The sequence below is a fragment of the Onychostoma macrolepis genome, chromosome 06 (assembly GCF_012432095.1).
Source record: "Onychostoma macrolepis isolate SWU-2019 chromosome 06, ASM1243209v1, whole genome shotgun sequence".
NCBI lineage: Eukaryota > Metazoa > Chordata > Actinopteri > Cypriniformes > Cyprinidae > Onychostoma > Onychostoma macrolepis.
This window is the reverse complement of record NC_081160.1, coordinates 940,749-954,808: the sequence shown is the minus strand read 5'-3', so window position 1 is coordinate 954,808 and position 14,060 is coordinate 940,749. Positions and strand designations below refer to the sequence as shown.

Sequence of the window (14,060 nt, the reverse complement as noted above, 5' to 3'; positions counted from 1 at the left end):
AGTTTAACTCTGAGTTATTGTCATATTTTATTACCGTTTACGCATAAACTGTGATAATGTGAGAAATGCTGAAGGTGTCTGAATAAATTTTGGTTTGACTGTACATTGTACCATAAATGTTTCAAACATATTAAGAGTGTTGGTAACACTTTATTTTAAGGTGCCCTTATTACACACATTACATGTGCTTATATTATAACAACAATAAATTATGCATAATTACATGCAAGTAACCCAAATATAGTAAGTACATAAGTACTTACTCACAGTTATAGTCTCTCAAAAGAAAGAGTCGACTCCGAATCATTGAAACGAGTCGTTTTTAAAACGAATCCCAAGCCGTTTCATGTTGACGTCAACATGAAACATTAGCATATTGCCCGCCCACCTGTTGCGCGCCGACCTGGGAAAACTTGGTTTTCGCGTTGGTCTGAATAAAAATGCAAATTCATTCTTTGCCACTAGGTGCTGCTTTTGAAGCGTTAAAAAAAAAGCTGTTTCCCCGGTAACGCTGCACACAAAGCAGCACTGCACACTGCTTTAAATTAAATCGACCAATCACCGCAGATTAGCGTCAGGCAAAGAAGGGGTTTGGAAAAATCAATCGCTGAGTGAATTGTTTGGGACTCGTTGAGCAAATAAGATAAAAATAAATGCATATTATAAGAAAATGAAAGTGTTTTTGACATTGCATGCATGTCGACCTGTTGTTTGGGACTCCCAAAACCAAAAAATTAGTATAAAAAAGTATATCGCAAGTGTTGTATTTTGTTCAGTTGTGACTTCTGTGAGGAGTTGTTGTGAATGACAGCATGAGCGTGTCTCACCCGAGGACCGGTTTTCTCCATGTATCCCTCTTTGAGGAAGCTGCGAGTCAGTTTGGGCTTCAGCTGAGCAGAAAGAGAAGCTGTGAGTGACGTCACAAACTCAGCAAGGAACCGAAACGATGCGGCGGTGTTTCAGGACTCACCTCAGCGTCCGTGGCTCCAGGGAACGCCACCTTCAGATAATGCAGCTGCGCCGCCCGGATGGAGTTAAACCACTCCACCACCTCCTGATGGACACAGAGACGTGTGTCAGTCTCACATACACTACCAGCCAAAAGATTTTGAACAGTAAGATCTTTCATGTTTTTTAAAGAAGTGTTATTTGATCCAAAATATAGCAAAAGCACTAATATTGTGAAATATTTTTACTATTTAAAATAGCTGTTTTCTATGTGAATATCTGTTAAACTGTAATTTATGTCTGTGATGCGCAGCTGTATTTTCAGCATCATTACTCCAGTCTTCAGTGTCACATGATCTTCAGAAATCATTCTAATATGCTGATTTGCTGCTCAACAAACATTTATTATTATTATTATTATCAATATTTTTCAGGATTCTTTGATGAATAGAATTTACAGAATTTACCTGAAATACAAAGCTTTTGTAACATTACACACTATACCATTTAAAAAGCTTGGAGTCAGTAAATTAATATTTTTATTTAGCAAGGATGCTTCAAATTGATCAAAAGTGATCATAAAGACACTTATAATGTTACAAAAGATTTCTGTTTCAGATAAATGCTGTTCTTCTGAACTTTCTATTCATCAAAGAAACCTGAAAAAAAATCTACTTAATAATAATAATAATACATTTTATTGAGCAGCAAATCAGCATATAGGAATGATTTCTGAAGGATCATGTGACACTGAAGACTGGAGGAATGATGCTGAAAATACAGCTAAATATAGTAAAAATAGTTGCTGTACTTTGGATCAAATAAATGCTGACTTGGTGAGCAGAAGATAATTCTTTAGAAAACATTAAAAATCATACTGTTCAAAAACTTTTGACTGGTAGTGTATGTGTGTGTGTGTGTGTGTGTGTGTGTGTGTGTGTGTGTGTGTGTGTGAGAGAGTGTGTTATGTCTCACCCTGCTGCTGTCGTGGTAGATGAAGATGTTTCGTGTGATGTTGTCTTTCAGGTAGGTGATCTGCAGGCCGTTGGGGTTTCCGATCTTATCCGGCTGGAAGCAAGCGTTGATGCTGTCCACCTTTATAACAGCTTTGGGTTCCTTAGCCTACAGAGACGCAGCAGATACAGTGTTAAACGGTGAGTTTGTCCATTTTCAACAAATGAGCAATATGTGGTATTTTCACCCCGTTTGTTTGTCAGCAAAAGTCTTTTGTGAAAACTACAGACTGTACTTCCACATTTTTGTATCCTCACTGACAGACAGAGTGATTGAGCTCAGTGCATTAAGAGTGCTTTTTTTTTTTTTTGCCACAACCATTTTTCTCAGTTTTCTTTAGCAGGGTAGTAAGCAAGTAAGAAAATAAATAAACAAATAAATAAAATCACATCTTGCTAAAATTGAAACTAAAATGATTAATATATATATATATATATATAATGAACAGTATATCATATAACTTAATGCAATCTAATCTCGATGAATGAAATCAAGGAAAGTCCTACATTATTTCCTGCTATTCTGTTTCATTCAGAAATGTCACACAACAGAAGAAATGCATTATGACTGCTCTTTCAAGTTCATGTACTTAAACACATTGTACCATAAAGATTTAAAAAGTATCAAAGTATCATAAGTGCTAATAAAATTAATAAAAACTATATAGACACTAATTAAAATGATTATTAAAAACACAATAAAACTACTAAAGTTGTTACTAAAATTACACTTAGAAAATATAAAAATAAACTCTAATCTTAACAAAAACTATAGCAGTCTGTTAATGATACTGCTGCATGCTTGCGCTGACACTCACGTCTAGTTTAGTGTAGTACTTTAGTGTGCCGTCCCTCTGCGACAGGACAAATCGTCTGTTGAGGAACTGTCCGTTGTCCCGCCCCCTCTTCATTAGCATGCCATCTCTCGCCTCTGTGATTGGTCAAACAAGCATGTCAATCATCAGGAAGGAAACAGAAAGCAAGTATTCTGAGATTCTCTCTCACACACACACACACACACACACACCGTCCTCATAGACCAGCTTCTTGCCATTCTCCATGAACTCCTGCCTCTCATACTTTGCTCGAATCCACTGCTCCTTCAGCACCCTGAAACACACACACACACACACACACACACGCTTACAGCAGGAGAAACACGCTGGAGAACAGCTAAACTGACTGCAGTGAGCCACGAATAAACTCGTCTCAGTTCATTCTGCCCGAGACACACAGACAGAGAAAGAAATGATCATCTGATCGACATGGAAAGTGACCAAACAGTTCATCGTGGTTTCACATGAAATCTAATCAGCTGTGTGTGTGTGTGTGTGTGTGAACCTGAAAACAATTATTAAGCTGTTGTAACTATGGTTTTGATCATTGCAGGGTTATTATTAACTAACCTATTAAGCACTGTTTATTATTAACTAAAACTATTAAAATGTTTTGTTAATTAAAATAAAGCTTAAATAAAATAAAATATATCTATTAGAAGAAAACTAAACTTCAACTAAAAGAAAATTAGAAATGTTTCCTTGGCAAATAACTAAAATAGGTTTAAGAACTAAAATTACTAACTGGATATAAATAAAAACTAAAACTGAAACTGAAATAAAAACTAATTAAACTTGAATAGTAATATTTTAAAAGACCAAAAACCTAATATAAATAACAAAAGCATAATCAAATGATGAACTAAAATTAAACTGGAAATGTAAAAATAAAAGCTCATTAATAATATTAATATACATGATTGTGTAACAAGTGAAACATAAGTGACAGTTCTGCTCATATAAGGATTATCATTCAAATTTAACCAATTAAAAACATTTTGGTAAACCGAAATAAGCTGAAATAAAATATAAATATTAGATGACAACTTAAACTAAAGGATATTTAGAAACATTTCCTTGGTAACAAACTGAAATAAGTTTAAGTTGAAGAAATAAAATGACTAAAACTGAAATGAAACAAACTAAAACTGAAATTAAAAACAAATTAAATAATGATATTTAAAAAAAAAGTTTTAGTTTGTGTTTTAGTTGTTTTATTTTAGTAAATGAGAACTAAAAATATAGAATTGAAAGCTAATTCTTAATATGAATAAATAGTAGATAAAATATTGTATATAGTGTAATAATACTACATTGGCACAGAGATATCCAGTTTACTGAGACTTTGTGAAGCCGGCCGATCAGATAAATGAACTCATTAAGTGGCCTGAAGTTGAAGTGACCCTGATCTCACCCTAAATATAACGCCTGATATGATGATATTTCCGTATGCGGCTGTGTGTTAATGTGATGTGAGATGCGGCCCGTTGCCATGGAAACTCACTGGCAGTCTCTGTGTGTGGGTTTGTAGTAATAAACAGGAAGTGCAGCTTCATACACGGCATTCATGGCATCATTCCCTCGTTCAGACATGAACTACAAACACAGACATCAGCAAAGGTTTACATGTTTAAAGAAACAGCTGGAACTGAAATCTCATGCTGTTTTAATGCAGCTCTTTTCTGTACAGTTCATAGCGAACATGTAATATTCCAGATAGAAATAACATGAGTACCATGAATGTATCATAAAGGTTCATGTGACTCATATGCACTATATTCTTCAGAAGTCATGTGACGATTTGTTTGAGGAACAGACTTAGAAATTAAGTTTTGAATGAAGTTCAGCTCGACAGTCACAGAAACTATAATTCAATTCAAGTTTATTTGTATAGCGCTTTTCACGATACGAATCATTACAAAGCAGCTTTACAGAAAATGTTTAATTTCTACATTATATTTAGTAGAAGGTTATTAGTGGTGACTATGGCAGAAATGTACAGTAAAAATAAAAAAATCATGCATTTAGTTACAAATTACATGTTATCAAACTATAAACTGTTTTAATGTGGAAAAGAGCGGCATGATTTTCCAAACTTTCTCCTTTTTTTGCTCCATGTAAAGACCAAACAGATCAGTGTTGTTATTGTTAACTAAAAATAAAACTATTAAAAATAATTTTCATAATTGAAATAAAGCTGAAATATTGATAAATATTTGATGAAACACTTTAACATAATTTTTTTTTTTTTTTTTTTAATTGTAAGATTATTAAATGCTATAATAGTATTACAAACATTTTATATAAAGTTAATTACTAAAACTAAAAGTGAAATATAAAAAATAGAAATATATATAAACTAATGAACATATAAACCACATAATAAAAGTACTAAAGCAAACAGAAACTGGAAATATAAAATAATAAATAAACAATAACAACCTAATAGATAAAATAATCAGTCACATTTTATTCTAAGCTCAATAAACCTCTAATTTGCAGCTTATTAATAGTTAGTGCGGTAGTTGCTGAGTTTAGGTGTTGGGTAGGATTAGGGATTATTTTCTGAACAGAAATCTTAATGAACACCTGAACTTCTGAATCCTCCCAGCGTGACAGTAGGAGCGATCTGACTTTTCCGAGGTTGGGAATACTGCGATGGACCCCGGAGCAGTCCAGACAGACGAAGACTCCTAGAGAACAGGAGCCCCATTCCGGATCTGAGAGAGACAGAGATATAATAAATAAAACAGCTATTAATATGGAAATTAGATATTAACAAATGAGGTGTCAGCATTCAGTCTGGCTCGTCTAGTCTGACACACAAAGATGTTTTCCCGGATAAATCCTGCATGTCAGTAAATGCTGTAAACGCAGGTCTGGCTGATGTTTTTGAGATCCAGGTGTAATTATGAGATTTTACAGACACACAAAACTCAGACTCAGACACAAACATGATTCTTACAGCGACAGAATAAGGAAGACTGACTTGCATCAGGATTACTGGAAAACAGTAGAGCAAAAGAACTCAGACACACACCAGAAAGCAGCGAGAAACCCTGAAGCTAAAGAAACACAAATTAACATCCGCCTCAAGCTACAAAAACACAGCGAGGACATTCCTGCATTATCTGAACTCTGGAAAATACACACAACACTGACTTACAGAGAAGATATGAGATCCAACGCTAAAACTTCTGCACAGCGGGATTTCAAAAGACAAAGATTTAGACCAGAAAACTAAATACAGATGTCATTATGTTCTTTACAAATACTTCATATACTGCACCTCATTCATTTATATAAAGGAAATATGAAAACATATATAAGTGTGTCAGTTTTTAAAGGGGGAAGGAAGTATTTGAAATGCACATATGTGTGTGTGCAGAGCTGGGTGATACATGTATTTATAATATTTAATTAATCATTTATTAATTCTCCCTAATTCCTCTTTGAAATGTTCCTTTCTAAAATACTGCATATATACACAAATGTTGTGGACATTCACACAGAGATCAGTCATTAGTCAGCATTTGACCACTGGATTTACAAAAATCAAAGAGTTTCCACATTGCATTAAATTCTGATGAACACATTAATTTTTATTTGAATTATTACTCAGTCGGTTATTTTACCATATATTACTTCGGAGGGCGTTTGCCTTTCAAACACGGCAACAAACACCTCTTGCCACTAATATATGAGATTTTAAAATAAATATTTTAACACTAAAGTATCACAATTGTATGTCCATGGTTCTCTGACTTCAGTTATGGTCACATGTAAACAAATAAAAAAATATTTTTTTTTTGGTGTTTTATTTTGAATCATTTTAAAATTATTTGTTTTAATTTATTTTTATGATTTAATTAATTATTAGCTTTTCATAAAACTCATAAAGCCTGTCACAATATAATGTTTAGTGCACTTCATGTGTTTGATAACAGATCAAATATATTTTCTTACTCTGTATTTTTATATCAATATGGCAGAAGATTATCTTATTTAAACTGATGTGATAAATGAGGTTAAAAGTAATGTAAAAGTAGTCTGATTATATTACCTAAAATGTGTAATGTAATGGGTTACGTTACTATCTACAATTTTTGTTCTGAATACACTGTAAGAATATTAATTAATAATATAAATATATGCAAATCATAGCTCATGTGATAGCTTAAAGGAACAGTTCACCCAAAAATGAAAATGTCCTCATGTTGTTCCAAACCTGTATGAACTGATGATGACCACAAAATATGATATTTCTGAAGAATGTTTGCAACCAGACTGTTTAGGTTTCCACTGACTTTCATTCAATTCAATGAGAAGAAAAAAATAAATAATAAATACAATGAAAGTCAATGGAAACTGAAACTATTTGGTCAGCAACACTCTTCAAACTGTATCTTCCTTTGTCTTCAGGATCAGGTCATGCAGGTTTGGTTTCTGTGGTCCTTTAAATCCTCGTTACATCATGACCGCAAACTCTCGTTTACTGTAAAAACAAACAACCTGAACATGTTCCTCGTGTGATTTAAATCAAGTAAAAGCATGATATACTGTATAAAACATGATAATATGACAATAAAGCTGAACCAAAGACTTTAGAGACGGTGAATCACTTATTAATGGGATTCAATTTGCATTCATGCAATGTTGTAATTACTGTAATTACAAGATTATGACTTGTAAAAAGCATTCACATCCTTGTCGAACTCATAAACACAACTTTTTCTGAGAGCTACAACTTACACCGCATACACTGCCTTCTGAATAAAAGAGCCAATCGCTGGCTGGTAAAGTCATGAGGTCACAGCATAGGTGGATTCCACATTTAGCTGCTCCAGACACAATAACGCGTCTGCCATCTTAGAAACAGTCAACACGACATCACTTGCAGTGAAAATCAATCCCTGCATCCCGATGTGCATCCTAAATAGTATGTGAGATTAGAATAAGTGTGTCCCAAAGCATAGTATGTTGAAGAATCAAGTGTATGCCAAAAGTCCCCGGATGGTTCTACTATTTCCGGTAGATTTTTGAAGTGTGGATCCACTTCAACAGCACACTCTAACAGCTAAGATTACCCACAATCCATTGCGCTTTGGAGAAGGATTTGGTTTGAGGACTACAAACATGAATAAAAAGCATAAAAACTACAAACATGGTGGATGTGCGCAAACAAGGGTTAATTAGAGAGGTTTAGATAAAGGGATTTGAATTACTAATAATCAATATTTAACTGGTAAAAAAATATGTATTTAATGTTATCTGTATTATATTTCATCTGCAACAACAATGCAACACAGTGACAGGGTGCATGTAACTCTGCGACAGAGCGTCTGCTAAAGATGCAATTGTATGACGTATGTATGTATGTGCCGTGCATGTATGACGTAAAAAGTATGTCCCAAAGCTAGCCTACTCTTCTACTACACACTGTGTACTTTTTCTTCACCAAAAGAGTACATACATCAAGGACAATGGGACACAGCAAATGAGTTTTCCAAGATGCCACAACATTGCAGCCTCCACTTTTGGTAAAACCGCAGAGATTTAAAGTAAAATGGGATAATCTTTCACAGGTGAGATGTGTTGGTTTATTATGCGTTTATAAAGTCAACATTACGGGTTTTTAAACTTTTAAATGTTGTGTTAGCTAGCAGCGTTAGTTTATCAAAATCATCTGCTGAAGTCTATTGCACATATAGATATTCATAGATGCATATAACCACATTTGCAGATGCACACTAAAGTTAGGGCTGCACGATTATGACAAAAATCATAATTGTCGATTATTCCCTTGAAATTGTAATTGTGCTTATTAATTACGATTATCGCAATTTACATTGAATGATGTTCATACAATTTTTTGAAGCAACTGCCATATTGTTAGATTAAAATAAACAAGCTGAAAACACTCTCCTTGAAAAACTTATTTTGCTTTTCCATAGTAGTAGTTTCTATAGAAGCCTCAAATGTCAAATATGCATTGGATTGGTTTCTTCTTAAAATAAAAAAATGAGGGGGTGCATGGTATTATAATGTTATACTAAAACTACAATTAAAAACATGGAAAACCCTTAAGATAACCTGTAGAAAGAAGGAAAGAAAAAAAAAAACATCTTAAGTGGACAGAATAGCATAAGTGAAGTATTATTATTATTATTATCATTCTATTAATTAAGATGATTGCCAGTTTACATGGTGATGCACGTAACTAAATGACAGATGCAAAGTAATGAGAAAGTAGTGTGTCCCAAAGCTTGCCTATCTTCTGCTACGCACTCAAAAGTACACACTATTTCTTAACAACAACAACAACAACAACAACAACAAAAAGTATATATTTTTAGGGCGTAGTATAAGTAGGCGAATTGGGACACAGCTTTGGTCTCGCATGCCTGAAAATAGCTGCCTGGAGGCATTACAAATGTGGACGCTGAGTGAACAGACTTTCCTTAAAAGGCACTTTGGCTGAAAATGCCATGGTAGAAATCTCTTTCTGTATTTCTTCATGTTACAGTGGACAATGTGGAGAAACACACTTCCTGTTTCTTCATCAGTCTCCTCAACCGCTCCCACATCCCCCGTCTGTCTCTCTCTCTCTAGAAATATGTAGAAATCACACACAGCCACACCTTCAGTCTATATATGACCCCGTCTCCAGCAGCAGCTCCTGTCCAGACAAACTCAATCATGAGCTCTGGAATAACATTTCTAAACTACTAAGTGAATCATCCTGAATCAGAAGGAAAATATTCTGCTGTAGAGTTACTGAAATCAAACCCTGCCTAACATGAGTACACACACACACACCATGCGCATAAATAGTACGCCAAATACAAACAGAAAATCGTGCTATTTATACGCAGAAACGCAGAAGTGCATGTTACACGCATGTGTTTGACGTGCATATGACACGCATCTAACCCACAACCCTAACCATTGCGTATCATATGCACGCCAAAGTCAATTTCTGCGTATAAATAGTACGCCAATTCGAAACAAACTCGTGCTACTGACACGCACTTTCATGAGATTGGGTAGCCTGCCCTGAACATCAGGCCTGTCTCTCCTTCACGAACTCCTGCAGTCTCTGATCACACAGGTATGTCTGGAAACGCATGCACGCGCTTCTTTTCAGATTCAAAACAGGGAATTTATGAACTCTCACTGGTATCACGTATGATAAAATAAGGTTGTAATATGTTGTATGAAACATCTCGATGCCAAGTCGCCAGAGTTCGTCGTGACGCGCAGTGTTTCAGGTGAGTCAGGTGAGTTATCCTCCGCTCGCGCAGGTTCGGTTCCGGTTGATCGGTGGATGTTTGATGCGTGTAAAGAACAATAACTTACTGTCGGTGCCGCAGTCCGCGCAGCTGCCGTTCCCCGGTTTCTGCAGAACGGTTTTGAGGGTTCTGGCGGCTCGCTCGTTGTCCGTCATCGGTCCGGTGGAGCGGCGGATCGGTGTCTCCTCGGGAGGAGCGGGAGGAGCGGGAGGAGGCGCTGGGCTGATGGAGGTGTTTCAAACATTCGGAAGTGGAGCAGCAGAGTTTGTTCAGACTTGTTGTTCCGCATCAGAAACGCCACAGTATGAGTATGTGTGTGTGTGTGTGTGCTCCAGAGCGCCATCACATCACATACATTATAAAAACTCACAGACTAAACATCGATTATTTACACACTACACAGATTATAAGGCAGAATTTACATAAAAATAACACAAATGTACTGTACACATAACCTACACCAACTTGATTGTGTGTCAAGATTATGCACACATAAACGAATTATATAATTATGAATATTAACCCCCAGGAAGACCAAACCTGCCGAAATTGAAAATAATTGCTAAAACAAATACAATTAACATTTAATTAAATCTACTTTTTCACGATTTTTTGTATTGTTTTCTTTATTCTTGCTATTTATTTATTTATTTAAATAGAAATGAAAACAAAAACTGGTTTCTATTTAAAACATAGGCTACAGTATAATAGACTTGATGCCATTTTGGTTCAATTTAAACAGCAAATTAAACAAAAAAATTAAAATGCATGACAGTTTGCTCCAACCTGAAAACTCTTATTGGAAACTTCATAAACATACATCACATGTATTTAACAAATGTGAGAAATCATCCAGTAAGCTGATCTCAGTTTCATATAAACATGTGTATGACTTATGCTTCCATTTATGCCTTTAGTGCATAAATGGAAGAAGAACATAAGCAATTATTCACATATAGTACAATGCCAGGTTTATTAGAAAGCTATGATATGAAGAAAAAAAGTAGTTAGAGCAGAGGTGAAAAGGAAAGATTAATTTCATGCAAAAATAAAATGCAAAGATTTTTACATATATTATTGTTGAAGGATTTAATAATCACACATGACTTACAAGGTTCACTGTCACTGTCTGTCCACATGGTGGAGGCAGATCACTGTGAATCAGTCACTCTTCACTGAAACAGACCAGACAAGAATCTGATCATCTGAAATAATCATGTGTATTGATCACAACAGAGAGAGATACAGGAATATAGGATGATATAGATGAATCTGCAGTCGGATTCCTCACAATTTATGAATTCAGAAGATTGTTTTGCTTTTATTATAGGCTAATAGGTTCTCAGTGTGAACTCACCAACTTCATCTTCGCTGAAGCTGCAGGTGGATCCGTGTGTTTGTGATCTATGGACATAAGTGAGATGAGTCGTTCTGATTGAGCGGCATTCATTCTCAGAGCATCATCCTCAGAGTTCAGCACAGATCTTCATCAGACTGACCGGCCGCAGTGATACAGTAGATCAGATGTGCTGTGACTGTAACACTGTCTCCATGGCAACCCCAAACGATGCTGCCACAACGACCACCGAAATAGCACAAATAAATAAAGAACTGAAGCAGGGAGCGCCGGGCTTCCTCGCGGACATTACAGCAGATCGAATGATAATGAGCCAGACTCTCACTGCTCAGTCATCGTTTGTGCAGATGAACGCTGGCGGACTGAAGCGATTAAAGAAGTGACACGATCCATTAAGATCTGTTATGTGTCCAGAGTGCTGACAGTTCTGCTCATCAGCCTGACCTCACACCACATTTCATTAGTTTGTGTCAGACACCTGCAGTCTTCCTCTGAAATCACATTCATACAAATTATTCATTTACAGAGCCCGTGAAATATTGTTCATCTCTGCTGCGCGATTAGAATTCACAGACCAAAAAATTGTAATGGCTCGTCCTGCTCTACAGGCTTTACTATTTGCCTTCATGAGAATCTGCAGGGATGTGTAATTCTTTAATCAAGATGAAGAAAGTCTCGGTTCCCCTTTAGGTTTTTCCTAATTTACGCAACCATCTCAGAGAGGCTTTGAGGAGCTGTAAAGCACTTTTTATTTAAAGCTGCTGTGGAACAATGTATTGTGAAAAGTGCTATAAACACACAAACCTGCAGAAATGACATTTTATTACAGCTCAAGTGACCAATGGACACAGACTGTGATGATGCATTTTCATAATTTTTGGATTTAAGTATTTAATAAATCATAAATCATTTAATTAGGCTATCATTTTTTTCTCTTTTATAAAGTAATAGAAATGCATTTTGTCTTTTGCAACTGAAGCTTTATTGTTTATTTATTTATTTATTTTTCATTTATTTAAATATATGAATGAAACTGTCATACTGGGAACCTGTCTGTGGGGGAAAATACTATATGAAATAATGTTTTGCATTTAAAACATACAATATAATAGACTATTTAATTAATTTTTGTTGAAGATAAACATTAAATTAAACAAAAATGCATGACAATTTGCTACAACCTGAAAACTTATGATTGCTATATGCTTATAATGCTATTTTGGAATTTTTTTTTTTTTTTTAGCTTTTAGAGCAAAAGGGAACAATGGATATTGTATTTGTTTTAGTTTCTGTTCACCACTATTGAAGTTCACTCAACTATGACGACTTCTGCTTATGAGAAGGCAGGAAATATGAAAATGGTTAATATGAGTGCAGTACTCTCAGCTGCATTTAACACATTGTACCACGTTTAAATACAGTCCATTATATCCCACCCAAAATTAAGGCAAAAAAAAAAAAAAAAAAATTGGATTGAGTTACTCCCAGAAAGGAACCTGAAGCACAAAGCAAATTGAGGAAGAGATTCAGCAATCTTAAAACAAGTAACACGCATGTGAAAATTCAGATTGAGGAAGAACTGACGAATAGAAAGAGAAAGAGGAGGAAAAGAGGCCATGAGCTGCTCCTTCAAGAAATCACCACATTAACCAGCAGCTTAACATCCTGACCTTTAGATAATAAAGCTGCACATTTCACTGTAATTCATCATTACTTATCAGCTGAAGACACACACACACACACACCTGTCTGGAGCTTCTCTCTGGATGTGCTTTGCTTATTTCTTGGATTCACTTTGGCTTCATGATGTCTAAAGATCTCATACATCCTGCAACTTAAAGAAGGTAAACCTTCCTCCTCAGCCTATAAGGAGCGTGTGCACTCTCAAAAATTAAAGTTTCAAAACAGGTTTTCACAGTGAAGCCATAGAAGATCCATTGTTGGTTCCCTAAAGAACCTTTCAGTGATCAGTTCTTAAAAGAACCATGTTTTTCTTAGTTTGAAGGACATTTCATTAATCTGAAGAAACTTTTTCCACTATAAAAAAACACTCATGGAATAGAAAGATTGCATGGATGTCAACAGTTCTTCATGGAACCATCAATGTCAATACAGAACCTTTATTCTGAGTGTATTGACATGCACTAAACCACAGAACTTCTGCAGCTTTCTGACGTCACAGAGATGAACATCAACACACGCCCGTCCACATTTACACAGCAGTGATCAGAAACCTGGTCCATGCAGTCCAACTGAGGTCATGAGGAGGAAGCAGGACAGATATAATTCCTGGACAAGCAGAAGAACTAACAATAAATGTGTAACGGCTTGAGCTGTTCCTCAAGATGTTCAGCGTTTGCTGCTTTACGCTCTTAAACTTAATGAAGGATTTGGAAGTGAATTCTCTCCTAATCCCCGTCAAACTCTTGCTCTTCAGCGTGGCTGTGGATTGTCTCTTGTGCCGGTGGTAAAGGCTGTAACAGGCAGATTTAGTCTCAGCTGTTAGCATACGGCCGTAATCTGCTCCGGCTGCGCTCTGTAATCCTAACGGCCGTTTGCCGTCGCGGTGGAGGCGTTTGATGTGACTCGGAGGGAGGCTGCGGTGGCCGTCTGT

At 35.8% G+C, this 14,060-nt stretch overlaps 1 protein-coding gene across 1 annotated transcript in view; it reads right to left on the bottom strand.

Annotated features, from left to right (window-relative positions):
• The window catches only part of zgc:92360 (uncharacterized protein LOC436988 homolog), a 13,890-nt gene extending 3,263 nt beyond the window's left edge, over positions 1-10,627 (bottom strand). Inside the window, exons 1-8 of the mRNA XM_058780085.1 lie at positions 10,157-10,627; positions 5,387-5,517; positions 4,302-4,393; positions 2,989-3,071; positions 2,780-2,892; positions 1,924-2,070; positions 971-1,054; positions 828-890 (exon numbers count right to left, since the gene is read on the bottom strand). Of these exons, the coding sequence (XP_058636068.1) occupies positions 828-890; positions 971-1,054; positions 1,924-2,070; positions 2,780-2,892; positions 2,989-3,071; positions 4,302-4,393; positions 5,387-5,517; positions 10,157-10,244 (801 nt within the window). The 5' untranslated portion in view covers positions 10,245-10,627. The remainder of the gene's footprint in view (positions 1-827; positions 891-970; positions 1,055-1,923; positions 2,071-2,779; positions 2,893-2,988; positions 3,072-4,301; positions 4,394-5,386; positions 5,518-10,156) is intronic.
• Positions 10,628-14,060: the final 3,433 nt, after the last annotated feature.